Source organism: Peromyscus eremicus, chromosome 8a (assembly GCF_949786415.1).
Source record: "Peromyscus eremicus chromosome 8a, PerEre_H2_v1, whole genome shotgun sequence".
Classification (NCBI taxonomy): Eukaryota; Metazoa; Chordata; class Mammalia; order Rodentia; family Cricetidae; genus Peromyscus; species Peromyscus eremicus.
In genome coordinates this window covers 101,022,346-101,037,231 of record NC_081423.1, presented here as the reverse complement: position 1 = coordinate 101,037,231, position 14,886 = coordinate 101,022,346, and the positions used below count along the sequence as shown (strand labels likewise).

Sequence of the window (14,886 nt, the reverse complement as noted above, 5' to 3'; positions counted from 1 at the left end):
CCCTCACCTGCCTCTGCCCAAGGGCATCCCCTTTCTGCCATCATCTCCATGGGCACTGGCGTGGGCTGGTGACCACTGTCCCTTCTTGTGCTCCCAAGTTACAAACAGGACCACTTTTCCTTTTCTTTCTTTTTTCTTATGGTTCTGAGGATGAGCCCAGGACCTGTGCATGTGGCCAGGGGCTCTACCCCAGAGCCACAGCCCAGCCTGGACTGTCATGTTCACTGTGTGTCCCTGAGCCCCAGCCCCACCAGCCTGGCATTGAGTAGGCTCCTGTTTTGTGTATCTAGAAGAACTGAATGACTTTCTTCTGCTCTGGCCCATGGTTGTGACTGCACAGGACAGAGAAACAGGGTGGTCTTGTCACTTGTCATGCTGAGATGTCCTCAGAGTGAGGGTGGCTCCTGGGGCGTTCTGGAACCAGCTAGCCTCGCGGTTCTCCTCAAACCAGCTCAGTGTGAGGCTTGAGGTCCCCTCCACGGGCACTCGGGATGGTGGCAGGAAGGAGTGGCGACTCTAGGTGGAGGCATCTAGAAGGCAGTAGGGTTGTGGCGGGATCTGATAGCCTGTCTGCTTTGCAGAGATGTCCTCTAAGCCTGTGCTGGAAGGGACCTCAAGAGTAGTTCTCTGGCTGCCAGGCTGGTTGGCATCACTAGTGTGGTGGAGTCCAGAAGCTGTATTCTGGCTGCTGGGCTGGAGGTAGGAGTGGGTGAAGTGGGGGAGGGGGAGGGCAGGGAGCTGAGAGGGGGGAGGTGGCCTGCGGGGGAGGGGGCTTCAGGCTGAGAAGCAGGAACCACCTCTGCCTTCTGGGCCTCTGAACTGAGTGGGGCATTATGTATTGGCCAGAACCATTAGGATCCCCATCAACACCATCATCAAGTGGATCTGACCGCTGAGTGGGAGAGCAGACCCTAGGAAAGACAGAAGGTCCAGTGAGAGAAGGAGAGAGAGGATTGTATCTCAAATCCACAGGCTTATGGGGGACCAGGGGCCCCAATTGTCCCCATGAGCCCACAGGCTTCTCTCTCCGCAAGCCTACTGGGGTGTGTGCAGTGGCCTGGTTGCAGGCTTGCAAGCTCCCAGGTATGTACATGCCAGCATGGACCCCAGAGGAGGGGTGTCCCCACCTCACCTGATCGGAGCATGGGTTGCAGGGTGCCAGGATGCCCATCGTTGGGCTCTGGCACAATGCCCAGCAGCTGGCACATGAGTTCATACACGTGGACACTCTCAAAGGGCCCCACCTCCAGGCCTGACTTGAAGCTGGGACCCACAGCACGGAAGATGGTCTTCATATCCATGTCGTGGTTGTCGAAACCGTGTTCACCCTTGTTGAACTGGACATTTATTCTCTGCAGGGAGGGGCAAGGGTTCTGGGTCGTTAGTGAGGGCCACACTGTCCCCACCACCTCCTTCTCAGTCTTTCCCTGCTCCCCAATGGGTTGGCACCTGTGTGGGTGGATGACTTTAGGAAAAATTCACATTGTGTGGTTAGACAGCTTCTAGACTCCTCTGAATTCTGAGACCCCAAAGATGGAGTCTCAGTGAATAACTGTGGACCACATGGAGGCCCTACCAACACTGAGTGGGATAGAGATGTCAGCCTGAGTTCACGGTTCAGGGTGCATGCCCATATGTGCTGCTTATGGGATTCCCTCTCTGGTGTGGGCTCTATTTCCTGTCTCCCCTCCCCCACCTGTAAGCCTGGGATCCCCACACTTTACCCTAAGCGCACACACATGTACAACACACACTCTTGTTGCACAGTGCTGAGTGTGTCCCTTGGGTGGCTGACAGCCACTAGGGGGTAGATAGAATCAGGGTGCCACCCACAAGCCGTGCAGCGGCCCACTGACCCCGTGGATGACGTAGCCGAGGTCACTGTACATGAGCAGGGATGTGATCCTGGAGTTGTTGGCGTAGTGGAAGCTCTTGGGGAAGTCTTCCTTCTTGTATACATGCAGCCTGGGGTGGGCATCCTTGAGGACACTGTATACCTTCTCCAGCATCCCTTCCTTGGGGATCAGCATCCCGTTGGGCCCATAGTCTAACAGCTCGAACTCGATGTCCTGGAAGGTGAAGTTGGGGAATTTGTGGAACTCGACTAGGTCGCTGGCTTTCTGGTGGACTGTTGTCATGCCGTGGTCCGATGTGATGATCAGGTCAAGGCTGTCCGTGAGGCGATGGCGCGTGATGCTGTCCCGGAGATAGCCCACAGTCCTGTCCACCTGTTTGACCATATCCTTCCTCTCCTGGGACTCAGGGCCGTATTTGTGGCCTGTGGAGTCTGGCTCCCCGAAGTAGAGAGTGACCAGGGCCGCATCCTCCTCCGTGAACCACTTCATCACGGTGTCCACATTTTCCCTCCACTCCGTCTCATTTTTGTAATTGTGGAAGACGCCTTCCTTTCGGCTCATTGTCACGGCCTCTCCTTGGTAGGTGACGTTCCCGCCAGGGTAGAAGAAGGAGCCAGTTTTTAAGCCCTGCAGGATAAGGTAACATAAGCTCCACGAGCTGCCGGCTTCTCTCTGGGCCCCTCATCCACTTTGCCCACTGCCTGGAGGCCTTTTGTTTTCTAAGTCGATCTTATTTCACAGATCAGGGAAAGGGACAATTCGTCCGGGGACAAGCACCCAGTGTCCTCGAGCACGAACTGAGACTGTGGATGGGAAATGTCCCCACATGCCATGCCCTTCAGCATCCTTCCTTGAGGCTCAGCTGTTTCCTGGCCTCCTTCAATGTCTTCTCCTCTGTCCACCCCGTCCCATCCACCTGCTCATCCACCATCCCATAAATCCTTGCTGCCCATTCTGTCTGTCTCCACGCCCCTGTTTTCACGAGCCTGTGGTTCCTGTCAGTTGCTCCTGCCCGGTTCCCTCATTCTCGCCTCTGGATGGAGCATCAGGGAGGGCTGAGTTCTCACTTGGTTTTTTGGTTCTGGAGCTGGAGCTCCAAGTGCCACATACCCGGAGTCTCTCACTCAGGTGGAAGTGGAAACATGGGCCGTGGGCTGAGGGTTGTTCCTGCCCTCCAGGAAATCCTCCCTTTGACCTGACTGACTAGAAGCCTCACTTGAAAAATCCCCTGGGGCGTTGCAAATTGGGGTGATTCCTGGTCTCACACTGCACCCACCTGTTCAATCTTTAGGGTCCAAATGCCCAGTGTTGGACTCAGAACCAGATAAAGGCTCTTTGCTCAGCACTTCCTTATTGAGTTAGCTACCCAGTGTGAAGGTGATCCTCCTCTTCAGAGCCAAAGGGCCCAAGGGTGTGGCCTGCCTCCCTCCCCAGCCTTTCTCTCCCTCTTCCCTCCCCTCCTTCCTCTCTCCCCCTCCCTTTCTCCCTCCTCCTTCTCTCCTTCCTTCATCGATAGGGTCTTGCATATCCCAGATTGGCCTCAGACTCATTATGTAGCCAAGGATGACCTTGAACTCCTGATCCTCCTGCAGGTGTGCCCCACCACACCTGGCTTTCTGCAGGGCTAAGGCTAGAGCTTCATGCATGCCAGGCAAGCCCTCTGCCAACCCTGCTACACCCTCAGTCCTGGTCTCCCTTGAGACCATAGCTGAGCCTGCATGGTCGTCAGGAGCTCACTGAGCAGCCTTCCATCCCAGGAGGCAGGGATGCGTGAGTCTGCTGTGGGTCCCCCTTGGTCATCGCCCCAGTTTCCCCGTGGGCAGGGCCATCTTACCTGCCTCTGGGCTGTGATCCAGATGGGTATGCTGCCGTTGTCCCACCATCTCTGGATACCGAGCGTGGTGTGGTAAGGCCACCTCACCTTGGTGGTGGTGTTGTAGAACATGTTATGGACAACCCCATGGTTCTCAATGTATCTGCCTGAGAGGGGAGCAGAGGGGCAGGGCATGTGTGGAGCAAGCCCAGGGAAGAGACTTTGGGAGCCCACAGTCACCTGAAGGTCCTACAGCACACCCCCATGGGACAGCTGTGGAACAAGCCCTTGACCAGGTGCCACCAAAGGAGACTCCTAAAGGGCCCTTGTCTGGGCTCTGGATCCCACTGGAGGCCCCTCCTCAAAGCAGTGACCTCTCACTTTTGACCAGGTTGCCTCCCATTTGCCACCCGACGTCTCAGGCTCCTTCCATTCCCAAGCCCCGTCCTGAGGCTGACACTCACCAGTGACGATTGTAAAGTGGCAAGGGCTGGTCATGGTCACAAAGGCAGGAGTCATGTATCGAGCTTTAACCCCTTCTTGAGCCATGGCGTCCAGGTTAGGGGTGTCCACATCTTGGTCATAGTTCCAGCGGAAGCCATCAAAGGATACAAGGAGTAACTTGCGCTGCCTTTGGACCGGAGCCCCAGTCCCACAGGCCAGGATGGCCAGAGCCACGGCGAGGACAGCTGAGTGTCCCATGATGGGCACTTGGATGAACAGGTGCACAGACAGCTCAGGCCAGGAGTGGAGCAAAGTCCCAGGGTCAGCCAGACCTCTTATCCTATGCATCTCCAGAGACAGGCTGTCACCAGCCTAGACTTTGCACGTGAGGGGTGTGTGAGCCTGGGATGGCTTCTATCTCTAATGGAGTCCCCTGCTTCCTCCCTCTCTCTCCCTTCATCCTCCAGTATCCGTCTGATGGAGGAGGGGGTCCTGTGTCTCAGAGCCTGGAAGGTTGACTGTCACTGGAAACTGCCCCCCACCCAGTCTTCACAGAAACTCCCAGCTCCTCTGATCTTAGAGGAGAACCCAGCTGGAGGCAGGGTGGGTGGGCCTCTGTCTTAGGGTTTTATTTCTGTGAAGAGATGCCATGACCATGGCAACTCTTTAAAGGAAAGCATTCAGTTGGGGCTGGCTTACAGTTCAGAGGTTTAGTCCATTATCATCATGGCGGGAAGCGTGGTGGCACACGGGCAGACACTGGTGCTGGAGAGGGACTGAGAGTTTTATATCTGGATTATCAGGCACCAGGAAGAGAGGGTGAGCCATTGAGCCTGGCTTGAGCTTCTGAAACCTCAAAGCCCAACCCCAGAGACACACTTCCTCCAAGAAGGCCACACCTCTAATAGTGTCAATCCCTATGAGCCTATGGGGCCATTTTCATTCAGACCACCACGGCCTCCTCTCCAACCACTGATGCTAGAAGGCCTGGGGGGGGGGGTCCTCAGCATAGCTGGGTGAGGACCTGTGGGACCAGCTTCTCAGGCCCAGGTCTGCACTGACCCTAAGGTTAGCCTTGCCCACAGGACATCCCAGCCTGGGCCCCTCTCCCTCCTTGATCTTGTAAGGAGCTCTGGGGTGTGGTGAGTCAGACATAGTGGGGGTGGTGGTGGGGGGTGGCAGGAGTGAGGGGTGGTGGGGGTGAGGGGTGGTGGGGGTGAGGGGTGGTGGGAGTGAGGGGTTGTGGGAGTGAGGGGTGGTGGGGGTGAGGGGTGGTGGGGATGAGGGGTGGTGGGAGTGAGGGGTGGTGGGGGTGAGGGGTGGTGGGGGTGAGGGGTGGTGGGGGTGAGGGGTGGTGGGGGTGAGGGGTGGTGGGGGTGAGGGGTGGTGGGAGTGAGGGGTGGTGGGAGTGAGGGGTGGTGGGAGTGAGAGGAGGGTGGGGGTGAGGGGTGGTGGGGGTGAGGGGTGGTGGGGGTGAGGGGTAGTGGGAGTGAGGGGCTGTGGGAGTGAGGGGAGGGTGGGGGTGAGGGGTGGTGGGGGTGAGGGGTGGTGGGGGTGAGGGGTAGTGGGGATGAAGGGTGGTGGGAGTGAGGGGTGGTGGGAGTGAGGGGTGGTGGGAGTGAGGGGTGGTGGGGGTGAGGGGTGGTGGGGGTGAGGGGTAGTGGGAGTGAGGGGCTGTGGGAGTGAGGGGAGGGTGGGGGTGAGGGGTGGTGGGGGTGAGGGGTGGTGGGAGTGAGGGGTGGTGGGAGTGAGGGGAGGGTGGGGGTGAGGGGCGGTGGGAGTGAGGGATGGTGGGAGTGAGGGGTGGTGGGAGTGAGGGGAGGGTGGAGTTGAGGGGTGATGGGAGTGAAGGCTGGTGGGAGTGAGGTGCAGTGGGAGTGAGGGGTGGTGGGGGTGAGGGGCGGTGGGGATGAGGGGCGGTGGGGGTGAGGGGCGGTAGGAGTGAGGGGTGGTGGGGGTGAGGGGTTGTGGGGGTGAGGGGTGGTAGGAGTGAGGGGTGGATGATCAAGATGTGCAGGTTTGGCAGAAAGAAAAAAGGGAACATGGGGTGAGTCATGAGGTGAAACTCTGTGAGCTGTAGCTCTACCAGCATCCTTCCTCAGGACTCCTGCTCCATGTGGACACAGCCAGCCGGGGTTAACCCTGCACGTTGTGACACAGAAGCCTCTGCTGAGGTGCACCCAGCACCCACAGCACACAGGTTCCCTCTTCTGGGACCCACAGAGACACACTTTTGATTCCTTCTGGAGGCTGAGGACCTCGGCGAACAAGACACTAAGGAATCCGAACTGCTGTTCAGAACTGTGGGCCTTCCCTGGTGGGGAGACATCTGTGCAGGGCAGATTCAAATGAGTGCTGGCTGAGGAGGAACTGTGGGCTGCTCAGGAGGGCACTCGAGGGTTTCAGGTCCACCAGCGTGGGGCACAGCCCTGAGGCTCCTCTGAGGACACTGCCATTTGCTGGGACCTAAAGGATGCAGTAGGTAGACAGGAAGGCTTCCTGGCAGAGGATGGATGTGAAGGTGAGGGAGTTTCCTGGGCTAGGAGGTGGGATGGGGTGGGTCTCCAAGGGATTGAGGACTGTGGAGGGGTCAGGGCCTTATACTGGGCAGGACGTTCAGGTTATATAAAAATACTCGCCGGGCAGTGGTGGCGCACGCCTTTAATCCCAGCACTCGGGAGGCAGAGGCAGGCAGATCTCTGTGAGTTTGAGGCCAGCCTGGTCTCCAAAGCAAGTTCTAGGAAAGGCTCCAAAGCTACACAGAGAAACCCTGTCTCGAAAAACCAACACACACACACACACACACACACACACACACACACACACACACACACACACGTTCTTCAGTGGTAAGATGATGGCAAGAAAGACCCCGTATCCCAGCATCCTATGCAGTGAGGTTCGGCCATGTGATCTCATCCTGACCAATGGGATGGAAGCAGCAGTCACTTGCTAGTTCTCAGCCTCTTCCTAGAGCCCTGTTTGCTCATTTTATTATTTATTATTTAATTAATTTATTATTTACTATTTATTTGTATTTCCTCTCTTGAGCCTGTGCCCCAGGCTGCTCTGATCTTTCTGGGATGGAAGGATGCAGATGTGTGCAGCTGCCCTCTGGCATCCATCTGTCTCACTCCTCCCACAGCCCCCGGGATGTGTAGTCCTCCATTTCCATCAGGTCTGGCTGCTTCTTCACTAACGGCCCCAAGAAGCCGGGCATTTTTCCACCTTACAAGTTCTTACTTAACTGCCTGTCTAGGTCAGAAGAGGGCGTTGGATCCCGTGGGACTGGGGTTATTGATGGTTGTGAACTACCACGTGGGTGCTGGGAACCAAATCCTGGTCCTCTGCAGGAGCAACACATACCTTAGCTGCTGAGCCCACCCTCCAGCCCATTTTAAAAATAAAATCTTGCTTTTGAGATAGGCTTGCATGTGTCCTGGGCTGGCCTTGAACCCACTGTGTTGCTGGGGATGACTCTGAACTCCTGACCCTCTTGCCTCTACTGTCCACATGCTAGGATGATAGACATGCGCCAACAGGCCCAGTTTATGTGGTGCTGGGCCTCGAACCCAGGGCTTCCTGCATGGTAGGCCAGCACTTTGCTAACTGAGCTACATCCCTAGCTATGTAAAGTTTTGATTTTGTAAGAGTTTTGTGGTATGGGAGAGTGGTACAGCAGTACAGGGGATACCCACACTCCCCGTGTCTCTCTCCTAACACGCCCACACTGTGGTGCGTTTGTGGTTTGTGAACCACATCGGTGAGTCACTCTAGCAACCCATGTCTGTACCTTACTGAGGTTTCCTTAAGTTTTACTCTGTGTTCTTTGTCCCATCCCAGACCCCAAGGACATTCCACGGGCACATCTCCTCACTCCCATGAGTGGCCTTGGCACTGGCCAGGGCTTGTGTAGGATTGCTGCATCGCTGTTGAGAGGAGAGTGAGGTCACGGTGTGGGGAGGAAGCACACAGACTCTGAATGTGTGTCTCATCACACTCTGTCCACTCAGTCCCAGATACAGAATCCCAGCAGGCTCCGACTCAACCAACTGAGCAAAGGTCACCGCCATGGGGAGGGTTGTGCCCATATGTATGTGTCTGCCCTGTGTGTGCACCTGTATGACGTGTGCACACACGTGTGACGTGTGTGTGTGTGTGTGTGTGTGTGTGTGTACACTTGTGCCTCTGGCTGGTATATTTGTTTATAGTTTCACATTCATGTATACATTCATTCACATGCATTGTCCTATGTATATGTGCCTATATGTATGTCAGATGTATGTGCATGCATGGATGTTTATATATGCATATATATGAATATGTATAATTGGGTGTGCATGTGTCTCACACATGTACCTAAGGAACACACATCTATACATATTTTTGATGCAAAAATTTCATCTCAAAGGGGGATAAGAGGTAGTTTATTCTGGAGCCTAACACGAGTGACTGTGGCCTGGGAACAGATTCAGGCTGTCACGTCAATGTGGAAGCAGTTTTGCCAAGTTTTTATCGTAACAAAGAAAGTCATAAACCAAGATGCTTTTAAAATACACTGATGAGATCCCCAGAGAGGGGCCGCAGCAAGCTGGGGTCTCAGCTGCAATCGGCCTCAGATGCTGTCCGATGACTTTCTCAGCGTCTGGGTCGGTGGAAGTTTGTGGTCTGCTAAGTCGACACACTCCAAAAGGTTTTATCTGTTGTTCCCAGGGTGTTAGGTCTGCCACAGAGGTGGGCTAAAGATACCACATCACTGGTTCTCACCACTCAGACTGCAGATGTATATATATGTAAACATGTGCATGCACACAAATGTGCACACAAATGCATGCTTACACATGCTTTACATATATTTGTACAGGTGTATATATTTGATATGTGTGTACATGAATTTATACACGCATGTCCTGTGTATAGGTGTGTAAGTGTCTGATGTGTGTGTGTTGAGCACTTCCACACTCCCTGGCACTCTCAGGCCAGGAACTTCATGCTCACTCACACATCTCCAGCCTCTAAGACTCAGACTTGTGTAGAGACCAGATCTGTCTGCGCCGCTCTTTGCCTCCAGTGATGTCACCTCTAAAGTCACGGATCTGCTCGTGCGGCTTTCAGCTTAGTCAGCAGGGTGAGCCTGGAGAGGCAGGGCCCTGTGCAACTCTGAGTGTGGCATTGGTGGCAGGGGACATCTGCTGAGCACACGCAGGAGCTGGGGTACACGTCTGCTTTCCTTGCTGGGGACGCCCTTGGTGCTCTGAGACCTGATCCCAGGATTGATACCAGCGTGTGTGATGATCGTCCTGGGCAGCCAAATCACACGGGCTCAGGCCTGGAGAACCACCTCTCTACTGATGGCTGAGGGACTTTTTTGTGCTGTCCTTCACAGGCCCAGCACCCTGTTCTCTGCAGTTGATGGTGTGCGTGAATGACTTTTGTTCGTGTCTCCCCACGAGGCTGAGCAGCACAGTCCCCAGCTCCTGGCGCAAGGCCTGATTTAGTAAAGGATGCTGGACTGGTTCTGCACAGCATCAGGCTGGGCCTGTCTGGACTTCTTGGCTCTCTCCTTCTCTGGTGCAGTTGGGTTGATGCTGCCAGGGACGCTGGTGCCCCGGAGACAGGGAGGGAGCCTGTCCCTTCTGCTGGAGGCACACTGGATCAGGTCAGGGTTCCCAGACTCCCAGTTCGATGTCCTCTGGGGGTGTCATGGCTGACAGACAGTTTGCTTTAGGGCATGGAGATGGTAAAGCAGACTGTGTAACTTAGCTGGAGTAGAAATTCCCCATGGGGAGGAAACTGGGTCATGAAGACCTAGACTTTGAGACATGGCCAAGTCCCCAAGACAAATCTCATGCTTTTCTGGACAGGGTCTAGGACATGCTGTCACTCTGAATATCCTTGGGGGAATTCCTGTGGTGCCCAGGGTGTTGTCAGGGACTGTTTCTCATGCTTCTGGGACAGGAGTCTGGGGACAGCAGAGGCTTGCAGGGACAGCAGATTCCAGTTCATCACTATGCTCTTGGGACCATCCAGTGCTCAGAAGGGCTGTGATCTTACGACCAGGGAGGGCACTGGTGGAGAGACACTTGGGTGGAGAGGCACGATGGTCCTGGGTGGTGGTTCCTCCAGATGGTCCCACTCCAGGATCTATGGAAGCCAGGCTCCTCTCTGCCCCGTCCCTCTGCAGGCACTGACTCCTGCTGCATCTGGCTCCTGTGGCCAGAGCCCTGGAGGTGGCCTGCCGAATACCAGGCGCTCACTGACCTTTGCACTGTGGGGTTTTATTAGTGGCCTTCCCACTTTATCAGTGGCTTGCCTTTTATTGCTTCTGAGGGGCTGTGTCTCAGCCGCTGCTGCCTCTTCTCCTGATAAATGAGGATTAATATCTTAACAGGATTATGTGCTGTGGGCTCAGTGTCTATCTAGGGACACAGGGTGCTTCCTCCTCCCTCCCTCTCTGTTCTCACCCGCCCCAGGCCTTCCTGGCTCGTTTTCAGGGAGCACAGCCACAGTTAGGACAACCATGATGGGTGCGGTGTGGATGGGTGCCTCATTGTTTCAGACATGGGATGGGGTGCGTGGGAAAGGGGTGTGTATATGTGGGAGGGGTGTGTGTGTAGGAGGGGTAGGGGTGTGTGTGAGGGGTGTGTGTGTGTGAAGGATGGGTGTGTGTGTGGGAGAGCTGTGTCATTGTGGGAGGGGTAGGGGTGTGTGGGAGGTGTGTGTGTGTGGGGTGGCGGGTGTGTGGGATGGGTATGTGTGTGTGGGAGGGCTGTGTGTGTGTGTGAGGGGTAGGGGTGTGTGGGAGGGGTGTGTGTGTGTGTGTGTGTGTGTGTGTGTGTGGTAGGGGTGTGTGGGAGGTGTGTGTGTGTGTGTGTGTGTGTGTGTGTGTGTGTGTGTGTGAGGGGTAGGGGTGTGTGGGAGGGCCAGGCTGGACTCTGAGTGCAGGCTGCGGCTTCTTCAGGGCTGGGACTTGGAGCCTGACCCTGAGGAGTGGGGAGCATGCCCATTCTTGTCCTTATTGCTCACTGTTAGGACCTCAATGCCCGTGCTGGATCACTGTACCCTCTGCCTCCGTTTTCAACTGTGTTTTTCTGAGACAGTGGCTCATGTAACCAACACTGGCCTTGAACTTGCTGTAACCGAGGACAACATTGAGCGTCTAGCCTTCCCGCTGCGACCTCCCGAGTGCTGAGATTACAGGCGTGAGCCACCATGCCCAATTTCACACAGTGGCTTTTCTGAAGCTGTGGTGAGTGACTTGTGAGGACAGCCATTACTAGGGTCAGGGCACAGGATAACCAGGGCAGCCTCATCTCTGTGTTTTGGCTCATTGATATGTGAGAAGACCTTTATCCCAACTAGCTCATGCCCACAGCTCTGAAATCAGGACATGGACATATCCTCTGGGGGCCTTCCATACCTCGGTGCTTGAGAACCGCCTTTTCCTTTCCAGAAACTTCAGAGTTGCCAGGTGTGAGTCCAAGCTCTTTGTGACCTCCTGTGTCCTGTGTGTGCTGCAGCTGGCCTGGGCTTGGCCCTCAGAGCTGAGGGATTGTCAATGCAGTATGCCCAGCAGGGGACCCCAGGTCTGCTCCCAGGGGGCTGAACCTCACAGTGGAGACTAACCCACTTTTCCAGTATGTCCTGCCTACACCTGCCATGTTGGCTGGAGCCAGGAGAAACATCAAATGGGTTCACCCTCCTGAATTTGACAGAACACCCCAGACATTGGGTCTGTGGTTGACTCAGGGTGACCTTGTGGAGCCAGGTCCACAGTTGTGGGTTTGAGAGACACGCCCCTATGCTCCCTCTGGCTCTGTTCCTCGTCTCCTGACTCACAGATACAGGGAGGTGTGTGTGTGTGTGTGTGTGTGTGTGTGTGTGTGTGTGTGTGCACGCTGGTGAGATGGCTCAGCTGATAAAGATATTTGCTGCCAAGCCTGATGACCTGAATTTGATCCCTGGGACCCACATCATGGAAGGAGAGAGATAAGTTCAGTAAGTTGCCCTCTGACCTCCATGCATGTGCCCTCTGACCTCCACGCATGTGCCCCCGCAAACACATGTAAAGAATAAAAATAAAAAACAGACAAAATTCAAGGAGCAGATTCACAGTGAAACTGAATGGGCAGTAATGATTCTTCCACATTACCCCCAACATGCTCCACCTTGACTTCATTTCAACAACACCACCTGGGCCTCAGTCACCATACTGAGGCAGCAGCAGCAGGAGGAAAGCAATGGGGTACCCCCAGAATGCGTCTACATCCATGTTTCCAGCAATATTACTCTCCAGAGCTGAACTGAGGAAGAACCATGGACAGGTGAACACAAGTGCAGACACACAGAACGGGCCCAGCTTTAGACGTGAAGCCCAGCCCGCCCCATGCTGCCCCACAAGGATGTCATGCTGAATGAAAAAAGCGGACCATCAAAGGACAAATGCCATTTGATTCCTTTTTTATTTTATTTTTGTGCGCATGTGTGTTTGTGGTCACATACGTGTGGGAGTATGTGTGTGTGCATTTGTGTGTGGAGGCCGGAGGATGACCTTGGGTGCTGGGCCTCAGTCCACCTTCTTTTAGACAGGGTTTCTTGTTGTCTTGGAACTCACTGATTTGGCTAGGCCAGCTAGCCAGAGAACCCTAGGGACCCACCTGCCTCCAACACCCCAGTGCCCAGATTACAAACACATGCCACCAAGCCTGGCTTTTTAATGGGTTCTGGGGATTGAACTCAGGTCCCCATGCTTTTGTGACAAGCACTTAACCAACTGAGGCCTTTTGCGGCTGCCGGCCAATCCCACTTGTATATGGCATCTAAGAGCAGGGCTCAGAGACCGTAGAGTGGGAGTTTCCTGGGACTCGGAGGAGGAGCAGAGGTTCAGCTTTTTAAAGATTTACTTTCATTTTTAATTGTGTGTATATGTGCCCATGTGTGGATATGTGCATGTGAGTGCAGGTCCTACAGAGGCCCGAGGCCTCAGACTCCCTTGGAGCTGGAGTTCTGGGGGGTTGTGAGCCACCTGAGGTGGGTTCTGGGAACCAAACTCGGGCCTCTGCAGGAGTTGGTGCTTTTCACGACTGAGCTGGGAGTTTGGAGCTCGATGGGTGAGTGTAAACACGGTGTGCATTTTACCACAGCTGGAATTAAAAATGGAAAAGAATTGAGTCTGGCCTTTTGAGGACAACAAGGAACCTAGGGCTGGGTTCAAAGAATCCATATTCTGTCTGGACGGAGACAAGCCCCCGGAACAAGGGCTTGTCTGTGTTGGGGGCTGGCAGTGTGGTACTGACGTAAAAATAGCCAAGTGTCTCAGGGGAACAGAACAGAGGGCTCACGCCTATAATCCTAGCAGGAGAATTGCTTCAAGTATGAGGCCATCCTGGGCTACATAGTGAGTTCTAGGAGGCTATCCTGGGCTACAGAATGAGACTCTGTCTCAAGAAACAAATCAAGCAAATAGAAAAACAATACAGAAAGAACAGAGGAGGCTGGAGAGAGAGGGTTTAGCTGGTAAGAGCTGCTCTTCCAGAGGACTCAGGTTCCGTTTCCAGCACCCTTGTGGGTGGCTCACAACTGCCTGTGACTCCAGACTCCTCCAGCTTCAGGGGATCTGTAACTCTCTCCTGGTCTCCTTGAGCATCATGTACATGTATCATGTACACACACACACACACACACACACACACTCGCACACACGCACACACAGGCACACACAGCATATGTACATGCACACACACACAAGCACATACATAAACACAATGAAAATAAATCATAAACAGAGAGCGTAGGTGTAAACCCACATTCCTGCAACCAATTGTGTTTTAGCAGTGGTTTTAGCTGGGAACACGTGTTGGAGAATGGACGGTGTTTGAGTAAGTGGTGTTGAGACTGTCCATTTGAAGAACGGAACTTTTTTTTTTTGCTTCACCAGCCACAGAAACCAGCTCAAAACGGATGGGAGAATGGGAGTCGAACTCCAGACTAGAACCAAACAGGAAACTCTTTAGGACACTCATGGGAAATATAAACAAAATGAACCATCTCTTCTGTCTTAGGGTTAAACGAGACACAACTCCATTAAAAAGTTAAATTGCAAGGGAGCTGCTTGGCAGAAATTCAGATTCCTCGGGGTCAGCATTTGAAATCAAAATATGTGCTCAAGTTTCATTTCTCCCTAGAAACCACACCCCTCTGTGTTAGCCAATCGGGAAAGAACACAAGGCTGAGCGCTGACCACTCAGAGGTAGGCACAGGACCCCTGGGTGTGCTTGCCTGCTGGGTTAGACAGAGCTATGCACCTTTCTGCAGAAGTAAGTTTTTTTTTTTTTTTTTTTGTCTTGGTGAAATACTTTGCATTGTGTGGACATTTTCTTGAGACTCCAGACATGTTTATTATACACTGGAGCGGGGAAAAGAGTTTTTAATAAGACCCCCAAAGTACAGGAAGCAAAAACAAAAATAGACAAAGAGGATGAGGTATGGAAAGGCTGCTTAGAAAGAAGAGAGGCTTGCGTAGCGGGGGAGGGGTCTGAAGGGGCATCTCCAGAGAGCAGAAGACCACATAGAAGACAGAAAGCTCAGAGAGCTGCTAGGTGGACTGCGGACCTCGTTAAAATAGCGGTCAGTGTCTGGCCATGGTGGCATGCACCTTTAAATCGTAGCTCTGGAGAGGCAGAGACAGTAGTGGTTCCATGAGTTCAAGGCCAGCCTGGGCTACATACTGAGTTTCAGGTCACCCAGGACTATACAAAGCTACTGTTTGAAAGG

At 54.1% G+C, this 14,886-nt stretch overlaps 1 protein-coding gene across 1 annotated transcript; it reads right to left on the bottom strand.

The window, feature by feature from the left end:
• Positions 1-363: 363 nt before the first annotated feature.
• On the bottom strand, positions 364-4,371 carry Enpp7 (ectonucleotide pyrophosphatase/phosphodiesterase 7). Its single transcript, XM_059270758.1, has 6 exons — positions 4,134-4,371; positions 3,691-3,836; positions 1,857-2,483; positions 1,133-1,352; positions 850-911; positions 364-516 (listed from the first exon to the last, which is right to left on the bottom strand). The coding sequence occupies exons 1-6, from the start codon at positions 4,369-4,371 to the stop codon at positions 364-366; spliced, it is 1,446 nt and encodes a 481-aa protein (XP_059126741.1).
• Positions 4,372-14,886: the final 10,515 nt, after the last annotated feature.

What these genes read in the sequence shown, in the direction of transcription:
- Enpp7 (XM_059270758.1), bottom strand. Translation starts at nt 4,371, where the DNA reads ATGGGACACTCAGCTGTCCTCGCCGTGGCTCTGGCCATCCTGGCCTGT. An exon ending in GGATCACAGCCCAGAGGCAG is followed by an intron (nt 2,484 to 3,690) that starts GTAAGATGGCCC and finishes CTTATCCTGCAG; the next exon opens with GGCTTAAAAACTGGCTCCTT. An exon ending in TCGGCTACGTCATCCACGGG is followed by an intron (nt 1,353 to 1,856) that starts GTCAGTGGGCCG and finishes CCCTCCCTGCAG; the next exon opens with AGAATAAATGTCCAGTTCAA.